General features: G+C 37.5%; 4 protein-coding genes across 7 annotated transcripts; 2 read left to right on the top strand and 2 right to left on the bottom strand.

Annotated features, from left to right (window-relative positions):
* Positions 1-1,431: 1,431 nt before the first annotated feature.
* Positions 1,432-4,105, bottom strand: LOC106316352 (probable glycosyltransferase At3g07620). Of its 3 annotated transcripts, none has more exons than XM_013754228.1 (5): positions 4,000-4,105; positions 3,352-3,872; positions 3,125-3,255; positions 2,584-2,938; positions 1,432-2,190 (listed from the first exon to the last, which is right to left on the bottom strand). In XM_013754228.1, exons 2-5 carry the CDS (start codon positions 3,814-3,816, stop codon positions 1,537-1,539), a joined length of 1,605 nt encoding a protein of 534 aa, XP_013609682.1. In that variant the 5' UTR covers positions 3,817-3,872; positions 4,000-4,105; the 3' UTR covers positions 1,432-1,536. The 3 variants fall into 3 exon arrangements, with proteins under 3 accessions (XP_013609682.1, XP_013609683.1, XP_013609684.1); XM_013754229.1 differs by having other exon boundaries at positions 3,352-3,893; positions 4,000-4,104; XM_013754230.1 differs by having other exon boundaries at positions 3,352-3,822; positions 4,000-4,104.
* A 514-nt stretch (positions 4,106-4,619) lies between these two features.
* Positions 4,620-5,827, bottom strand: LOC106316340 (mitogen-activated protein kinase kinase kinase 1-like). Its single transcript, XM_013754218.1, has 2 exons — positions 5,338-5,827; positions 4,620-5,092 (listed from the first exon to the last, which is right to left on the bottom strand). Exons 1-2 carry the CDS (start codon positions 5,803-5,805, stop codon positions 4,727-4,729), a joined length of 834 nt encoding a protein of 277 aa, XP_013609672.1. The 5' UTR covers positions 5,806-5,827; the 3' UTR covers positions 4,620-4,726.
* A 330-nt stretch (positions 5,828-6,157) lies between these two features.
* Positions 6,158-7,410, top strand: LOC106313902. 2 transcript variants are annotated; one of them, XM_013751834.1, is made up of 3 exons: positions 6,158-6,329; positions 6,454-6,572; positions 7,138-7,410. In XM_013751834.1, the coding sequence occupies exons 1-3, from the start codon at positions 6,199-6,201 to the stop codon at positions 7,161-7,163; spliced, it is 276 nt and encodes a 91-aa protein (XP_013607288.1). In that variant the 5' UTR covers positions 6,158-6,198; the 3' UTR covers positions 7,164-7,410. The 2 variants fall into 2 exon arrangements, with proteins under 2 accessions (XP_013607288.1, XP_013607287.1); XM_013751833.1 differs by having other exon boundaries at positions 6,454-6,630.
* A 114-nt stretch (positions 7,411-7,524) lies between these two features.
* LOC106313901 (thioredoxin-related transmembrane protein 2 homolog) lies at positions 7,525-9,565 on the top strand. Its single transcript, XM_013751832.1, has 10 exons — positions 7,525-7,808; positions 7,888-7,944; positions 8,018-8,087; positions 8,188-8,229; positions 8,310-8,383; positions 8,698-8,765; positions 8,840-8,925; positions 9,022-9,128; positions 9,299-9,409; positions 9,480-9,565. The coding sequence occupies exons 1-9, from the start codon at positions 7,617-7,619 to the stop codon at positions 9,359-9,361; spliced, it is 759 nt and encodes a 252-aa protein (XP_013607286.1). The 5' UTR covers positions 7,525-7,616; the 3' UTR covers positions 9,362-9,409; positions 9,480-9,565.

The following is a 9,565-nucleotide window of genomic DNA, read 5'->3' as shown; positions in this document are numbered from 1 at the left end:
ACCGAGGAACACTCTACGTCGGAAGTGTCCGAGGAACGTTCTCCGTCGGTACGTAGTTTTTCCGATGAACTCTGGTCTCGTGTATCTGCATCGTAATATCGTCGGAAGTTCGTCAGAATGACGTTTCTTGGTATTCGTCAGAAAGTCGTCGAAAGTTCTGACGAAATTCCGACGAAATTTTTTTTTCCGACGAAACGATACCGACGGACGGGTTCGTCGGAAATTCGTCGGAATTGGTCAATTCCGACGAATTTCCGACGATTTCGGCCATCAGAATCCCCCTGTTTTCTTGTAGTGATTACACTAAATTTGCATGTCTTGAAATTTCATTGTGTGTGCTTGGGAAATCGAACAGGAAGAAAATTTTAACCTGAGATAAACTTTATGGAATCTTAGTTTTAAGGGTTGTGTCTAATCCTCGTGTACAGTCACAGATGATCGGTTTAAATTGCTTGTGACTTGGATATTAGTTATTTTGAACTATAAAAATGATTGAACCAACTAACATCAAATAAATAAATCATTTTATTTCTTTCAAAAAAATATCATTTTGTATAGATATTAAGGCAAGAGAATTTAAAGTTGATTTACAATTTTTTTGTTCTGCCCATTTAAACCTTTTATTAGTTAACTTGATGCCAACCTGGTACAGTATATACGAACTACTCTACAATCTTTATTTAAAAAGTTTTAATTAATTACTAGATCTCGATCCGTGCAACCGCGCGAATTTTTGTTTTCATTTATTTTTATATAAACATTATGTTTTCAATTCTAAATTGATATATATTATAATATATATGTGTCTATCAATTTTAAAAAATAATAATTTAACGGTATATTTTTCATTGAATAGATTGTTTCAAACTTTCACATGTATTTGTATCTTCGTCTATATATATATATTTTCGGATTATTATTTTATTATTAAAATCGTAACTATATATATAAAGATTAGTAAAATATTGTTTTATTGTCATATTCAAAAATATTGTAACATTTCACAAATTTAGAAAGTTTTTAAAAAATTAAACTTTTCGCTTCATAGATTTATATTATCGAGTAAATAATTAAACATTTAGTTTTTGTTTAATTTTTAAAATAAACTATATAGTTTAAAAAAAATTTCATTGGTTTAAGATAGTAAAGATTAATCATTGTTAGATAATATGATTTTTGTTATTTAAAAAAAAATCTTTATAATTTTAAAAGTTAACATCGACAAATATTTAAATATTTAGCGTATAGAGGTATAATATTACAACATTAAATTATATCTATTTAATTTATACTATCTATAAATCAATGAATCATCTATTGTTTAAACTCAATTATTGATAACCCAATAAAAATTTCTGGTAGATCCAAACTTTAAATGATAAGATTAGATATTAAATGTAACATGACTTTCTAGGAATATGACCATTGGATCTCTTTTAAAAAAAATCACACATGAATCATGGTTGTGATTTCTATTTTAATATATAAGATTGGTGCAATAACTCTACCCATGTGACTTGCCAAACCCTCAATTGGCTAAAACGTTTGAAAAACCCGGTTATACCAAACAGAATGAAGAATCATATGAAACATATCATACCGAACCGGTTCACCATCATGCCACATGAAATGCTTTTGAACCTTCAACACCCTTTTATGCATCTCAACGTATCTCCTCAATGGGATCGATATCAGAATCTTCCTCAGATTAGGAATCTCCTTCTCTGACACAAACACAGCAAAAGATTCCCAATCCAAAACCTCAAGAAACGGCGGAACAAAGTTATCAGAGATGATAACCGGAACGCAACCGTACAAAACCGACTCCACCACCCTTGGGCTATTCACCTCGTACCCTTTAGCGCAAACGCAGAATCTGCTTTGTTTCATGAACCGGATGTACGATTTGTGGTTGATCCGGTTGAAGATCTTCATATCCGGTTCAGGACTTGAAGACCAATGGTTAAGCAAAATGGGTCTGACATAACCGTGCATGTTACCTGCGAAGAAAGCGAGGATGGTTCGCTTAGAAGGACGGTTACCTCCAACGTTCCCGTTTGGGTTTTGCGCCGCAGAGATTTTTGTTTCTGGCAAAGAGACGTCTTTCCCGACCACGAAGTCTATTCCGACATCGGCGTTACATAGTGATCTGATACAGTTCATGTATGGTCCTCTAGTCTCAGCTGGAGCCTACAACAAATACTAACGTACCATTAGTAAACCAAATCATAATGAATGAATCATCATATCAGTTAAAAGCATTTCAACTCATTTCTATTGATTTTAAACAAAAAAATCGTTTCTATTGTTATATCTATTCAAATTTGAACATTTCCAACTCATTTCTATATTTTATATCTATACAAATCAACTTTTATTTCTTTTTAAAATAAAGTTATTATTTACTCTATATTTATGAGAAGAAATAACAATTCTTTATTTTTATTAACCATATTTAAAAAAAAAATACTATTATAAAAGAATACATTGGTGGGCTATTATAGAATTCCTCTAAAATAAAATAGAAAATAGAAAATGCATTGGAAATTATCTAACTCCCCGTTTTAAGCTTAAATCACATACCCAATCATGGCAAGCGGTGAAGAAATGATCGGAGCCACGGGTTCTATTCCAGAAAGGGTAACTGGAAACGATAAGATCAATGTAGTCTCTGAGATATTTAACAAGATTCCTACGGCTGTGAGAATCACGAACGTAGAGTTTCTGTTGAAGAATTCTTGAACTGAAAGCCAAGTAGAATAGATGAGCTTTGGTGGGATCTTTTGTCAGGAATCTATGGCTAGTCTCCATTAGTTTCATAAACCATCCTTCTGATGCGTAAACTCCTTCCATTATTGCCTCAGGCTGATGAAAGATTGGCCTGTCCCCATCTGAGTAGATATACACTTTCAAAGTCTGCTCCATTAGCTCGTAGCTCCTGCGCTAGATATTAACCATTTACGATTCAATTGTTTCAAACGTTAATTGTAAGGTTGTGGTAAACATGTAAAATTAATGTAGGCACAATAATTTATTAACTTATAAACATTTGAATATAAGAATTAAGACTTTGCTAATTACTACCCTTATATATGTATTGTTTAGATTGGTTAATATGTTAAACCTTTTGAAGATGGATAGGTTGTGGTAGAGAGGTGCGTAAAGAGTATCATCCTTCTTGACCAAAGCCGCGTTCTTGATCTTGTTTCTTGCATCTCTAAGCTCTTTGTCCACATTTGATCCCCAACGAGGTGCCTATGAACATGAACAAACAAAAAGTGGATCAAAGAGATGATGAGTGGCATGGTCACAAAGAATTGGAACTTAATTATGGTAAAGTTACTTGCATACAAGTGAATTATTAGGACCACTATGCCGCTTCACTAGCATATTGTTCATTTGGGTAATTGATATGACAACCAACGGTGGTTTTTTTGTGCTACTCTCATGTTTCTTGGGTTGAAGAGGGTGATGAGGACTTGCGGTTTCATTGCCTCTACTTTGTCCATAAGCTTTAGGAGAGTTATTCACAAACTTGTGCTCATAACTCTTCAGAACCTCCGTAGTGCTATTACCCGGTCTAAACTCAGAGGTTGCTTCTTGAGGTGCAAGAAACATTTCGTTTTCATCACTTTTAGTGATATTATTGGATTCTATGAATCCAGGAACGGTGCCGTTTCCAAGGGTGCCAGTAGATATTGGAGTGAGCTCAAAGTACTGAAGACCTAGAATGAAGGCGACGACCAGAGTCATGAGAAGAAGAACTCTACATGTTTCTGCTTGGCCTAGAAACCGAAAACCTCGAATTTGATCCATCGCAACCTGATAAGTAGACTAGCTTAGATTTCTATAACTCAACTGTTATCTTCTTCCTGAAAAACAGAGAAGAGGATCTGTTTTGTTCAATCAACCCATCAAATTCCAAAACTAGAGACACCAACTATAAGTGATACGAACTCTAGAAGATGACTGGTTCGAAAACAGAGTTTGACAACTTACATGCAGAAACAGATGCGAGCCTGAAGCGTTGGGTCAGATCTTACCGTTTCTTTGAGGTTTCTCGGAGTGATTATCCTTAAAATAATCAGACAAATAATTAAGAAGCAAAGAGACAAGACAAGGCAATCGATGGCTTTTAATTTTGTTCAATCAAAAGTCTTGACTAATTAAGTATTGGAGAAAACACTGTGTTTTGAATTGATAAGCCAACAAGGTATGATAAAGACTTCTCTAATATTTTAAAAATACGCCGGTCTTTCCTACTATATTTCATGGACTTAGTAACTTACACAACCCAAGAAATACAATAATGACCGTATTATATAAAATTGAAGGCGTTATTTATGATATGGCTTTCGGTGTCAGCGTTTGCGTCCCGCACTCTCCTCTTGAACGTTATCCAAGCATCGGAAGTTGCGAAATTCACGTGATCCAAACATAAGAAAATCGTTTTCATTATAAAGATAAAAAAAATACTTATGTTACTTGTGGTTTACTTCTTTTTAGGGTGCAAACTTGTGGTTTACTGAAGAGCAAAATTTATGAAGAATATCACGGAGATACTTCTAAAACATAATCAAACTGAAATAACAAAGCTAATTGCTAAACCAGCACGACACTTTAATCAAATTAATATATACCCACAATTTTGTTTTGTGTTAAGTGAATCTTGTTTACATGAATTTGACAATTAACACATGACATAACAATTAATCTTTCAACTTCCTCAACATGACCGTTGACTCGTGCCAACCCCATCCTCATCCTCCTCGTTAACATAAGGAGCAAGATTCAAGTAACAATTACCGTGGTAGTTGATCTCGTTACTACCACCAACATTAGGAGTCCTGCTAGAACCACTGCCTCGCCGCCACCGTGAACGGCATACTACGCAGATTGCCGGTCTCCGTCCCCGACTCGCCCTCCACTTCAGCATGCATTCGTCATGCACTTTGTTCTTGCAAACCCTGCACTTCACCACCGCTCTCTCGCTCTCCTCGCCTCCAACATGTTCACCGTTTACGCTTTTAGTGACGTTAATGTCGTCTAGACATATCGGACATGTAGCAGCTTCGTCTTCCACCTCGTTTTCCTAAATCCCAATAAATAATCTATGGATGTCAGATATTAGCACATATAAAGATGGTATAACAATCTAAATTATACAAAATCTTTGATGATAACTTGATAAGTTTTCAAGAACAATATAACCATTATACATCGTAAGTCGTAACCCTAGCTAGTTCCAATAATATTCCCCCGTTTGTCACATTATCCGTGAATTTTTGATACTTTCATTTTCACAAAACAAAAAAATAAGGAAGAAAAAGAAAGTACCGGTGCAGGGGTGGAAGAGGAGTTAGTGTTTCCGTAATGAGAATTGACGGTGGAGAAAAGCTGGAGAAACCGTTGCTGGAGGTGGAAGCTAGCGAGGCAGTCAGGTCGTGTGGGAGCGGAGACGAGACGATAAAGAAGACATGGCCGGAGTTTCCGCTGCCGGAGACACTTGTCGTCGAGTGGAATGCCAAGAACTCGGATTAAGACAAACAAGATGTGTTTACACGGCTTCTTACGGTCGGGACAAGTACAAGTCGGCGTGGCCGTTAGCGTCACGGTGTAGACGTTACACGTGGCACCTAGGACGTGGAAAGTAGCGTCGTTTGGACGGCTGAGTAAACGGAGCCTGTGACGGAGAGCTCGAATGATCCGATCTTCCACCGGTTGATGAGCCAAGAGATGACGTTGGTCTCGGTTACTGACGTAGGGAGATATTTGATCGGAGTCATTGGACCCGACAGATTCCATTAGTTTTGTAAGAAATCCGTTACGGCAGTTGGAGTTTTATGTGACGTTTAGGTTATAGGTGCGGTTACTTATACACGTCATGTGGAGATTCTTTGTATGAAAGGATGACACACGTGTGGAATAACGGCGACGTGTGGGAGATATCAAAGACGGCGTTAGACGGAAGGCAAGGTTTTGATCTAGTTCGGTTTAACGTAGCCTGTTGTACCAAATTAATTAATCTAAGAAAGCTAAATTACACGCCGTGTGGTTTTCTGGATGTAGTGTTACACAGCAAGCCGTTCATTTCATTGACTTTTGGTTTCAAGCGACGTCGTTTTGGGTTAAACCTCTTCAAAACCCCTCTTCTTAACCTAGAAATCAAAATCAAACTCGTGCTCCTTATCGGCAACAATGGCTTCTCGATGTCGATCGCTATCCCAACCGGCGCTCTCTGCGTTTAGATCTGCAATGAACAAGCCCTCTCTCCGACCCAAATCAGCTTCGTCATTTCTCGGCGTCCCTCCGTCGCCTGGACTTGGAAGGTTGACAATCTTATCTTAAATTTTCCGCCTTTCACTATCCCTGATTGATTCATTTTCAGAAATTTGAATTCGTGTAGTTCTGATTTGTGGGTTTTCTTCAATTTTGTTTTTTTGGCTTTGACAGGCCGATTGCTCAGCTAGGTTCGCTTCAGTCGCTGCTTCCATTGTACAGTGCCGTGGCTTCTGCTAGACTGACTTCGTGCCTCGGTATCGATTCGATGAATTCAAGGTCGTTGTCTCAGGGTATGCTCTGCTGTGCGAACCCAGGAGTTTGATATTCTCCATAATCTTGTGTTTAGTTGTAAGCAACTTTTATTTTTTACTCTTTGACCTTTGCATATCTTCGAATTTACATCTTGTCTACTCTCAGTAGTATATTAGAGCTTTGCTACTCCGTCGATCTTCCCAATGAACCACCAGAGTCTGTAGCAGTTTATAACCGAATGACATTGGAAATTGCATTAGTTGGATAGCTCTGTGCAACTTTGACACCCATATTTGTGTAACTGTTTATTGAATTTGAACTTAGAGCATTATCACAGATGTCGCTTCCTGTTCCTTTAACAAGCGATTCCAGAGTTTTAGTTCTTTTGTTAGGAATTACTGTTGTTGCAGAGACGTAGATTATTTGGTCCCACCATTCGAAAGAAATATTTTGGCATAAGAATGAAAGATGTCATTGTTGGTGCTGTCCTATCTTCGTATTTCTTCTTTTGAACTTCTTGTAGCATTAGATTGAAAACAACTGTAACAAAAATGTTTTTGATGGCGCCATGTGCTAATGTATTATGGTGTTTAATTTTTGCAGAGCTTGGCCTAAGCGTTCCTCGATAAAGAGACCAAGACCTCAGAGATAGGCTTCCTTTGAGATCAGATTCTCCGCAGTTTTTGCTTTGCTGGTCTAACTCAGTCAGTCAGATCAGTTTCTGTTTTTTCGGGAGTGATAAACAGTCTCCTATCTTTTCATTTAACTAACAATTTCTTTTTGGAATATGTACCTTTATTCATAATGATAGAATGTTAGATTGTCTTGTGTCCATTGGTGCTCCTGGATTGATATATCAAAATACGATTACATGAAGTGTAAATGTTTGAGCCAACACATGAAAATGCCCAAAATTATGTGAGCAGTAGATAAATGCCTTGCCGTTTTTTAATCATAGTAGATTATGCGAAACAACGTGACGTCTGCTGTATTTTCGAACAAACCGTTACTTACCTTCACACTCGGGAGCTAATTTGCAGCTCTTCGACGCGGAGATTCACCGGAGCGAATAGCGATCGAAGATGGAGAAGAAGCGTGAAGGAGTAATCGAAGGAACGAGTCGGATCGTATCAGATCCTTACTATTTCCTCCATCTCATGGCCTTCTTCTCTTACCTTCCGATTCGCAGCTCAACCGCACAATACACTTCTCATCGACTCTTCGACAGAGAACTCCAAGCATTTCTAGCGTTCCTCATGTTCTCCGCTATCAAGGTTCGTCTTATCATTCATATCAATCGAATTTGCATAGATGATCATACTTGCTTCATCGGTTGCTCTAAATCCGTTGTAGATGGTTAGGGAGGAAACATGGGAGGCCTTCGTCGCCGATAGCTTACTCTATGCTAAGGTTACTCTTACTGATCCCAGATTCAGATCGAAATTGATTGTTCAATCTTCTGATAGACATTATCTTGCTCCAGATCTTTCTCATAGCTGTTACGTTGGTTATGGATTATCGAGTGGCGATCTGGTTTAGTCTCATATTTTCAGGTATGAAGAAAACAATCTTTTGAGCTCAATTTCTGAGAATCTGATATGTATGTAGGAGATGCAGATTTGAATGTTGATATCTGAATGTTTCGTTGTGCAGTTATATATCTTTTAGCTCAACAACCACCATTTAGCAGATTAGGTATGTTGAGTATTCGAGTTATTGCTCTGTGTTAAGGAATCAGAAGTTGCATTCTTGTAAGATGCATAAACGTTTTGCAGGAACTGCGAAGAAGCTAACACCTATGCAGTTGGAGGATTTGCTATCTGATGGGACCACAACTAAATACTGGTTGGTACGTGGCTACTGGCTCTATCTTCTACTATATAGGTGTTGTGGCTGTTGCCAAATTGGTGAAGTTGTTAAATTTTTAGATGATAAGTTGAAAAACTAAGAGTAGTTATTGAGTAATTCAAATAATGTTCTTGCATAGAGCTTACAGATAAGTTCTAATATAGCATGGTGTCTATAACGCGCGAGATAGTACATATAGTTTACCCTTGTTAACAAAACTGAGCTGCAACATCTTAATCAGTAAAGAAAAATATGAAAACTGAAAATTTTGACTCAAAAGGGTGTTGCGATGATGTGCTTTTTACAACTTTGCAGATAGAATTCTATGCGTGTAGTTCATCCAATGTTCGTTCAAGCCGCTGCTTTCCCGAGCTCTCCATCACGTAAGCTTTGTGTAAGAAAGCATATCCTATCTCACTGTTCGTCTTAAGATTCACACATTTCTTCCGTTCTTCAGGTACTCAAATAATCTTTTGTCTTTTGGAACCATCGATCTTGGACTTTTCCCTAATACTGCAGCAAAGTTTGGAATATCTGTCGCCGGTAATTGTCCTTCACGAACTCATTCATTTGCACGATCTCAAAATCACATTTAGTCTCTGTTGTGCAAGACACTGATGTGTTGTGTTACGTATATAGGTGGAATGTCTCAGCTTCCTACGTACATATTGTTTGAAAAGGGTGTAGAAGTTTCTCGGTTCCCAGACTTTTATGTTGACGCTACACTGTCTTTACCCATAACCAAGGTTACATGCTTCTTTACGTATATAGAGCCGGGTTTTTATAAATAGTTGCGTTGCTTCTCTTAAGCCTTATATTTTGATGAAAATCCTTTAAGTACCCCGGCTGTGTTTTTGATGAAACTTCTGTGATTTTGGAGATGCTGATGGTGATTCTCTTATTGTTGATGTTGCAGAAACTTCTGTGTCAACATTTTGAGCTTGATCGGCTTCTGCTTGACTACATCAACGGATCATAGCCAGGAAAATATTATGTTCGATGACAACTCGTGGGAGAGCCTATAACATGCAAACATTTTTTTTTTTTTGGCAAACATCTTCTTCTCGCACATTCATTTTTTCTATCTTCTTATTGTTGGCATTTTAGTGAGGCTTTGCCTGAGGAAACCAAACCACAGATACTACTTTTGTGTTATAGAGAAACTAGACTCAGTAAGGAATTT

The sequence above is a fragment of the Brassica oleracea genome, chromosome C9, assembly GCF_000695525.1.
Source record: "Brassica oleracea var. oleracea cultivar TO1000 chromosome C9, BOL, whole genome shotgun sequence".
In the NCBI taxonomy this organism is placed as follows: domain Eukaryota; kingdom Viridiplantae; phylum Streptophyta; class Magnoliopsida; order Brassicales; family Brassicaceae; genus Brassica; species Brassica oleracea.
The sequence above is the reverse complement of the archived record's forward strand: the minus strand, read 5'-3'. Positions and strand labels throughout refer to the sequence as shown.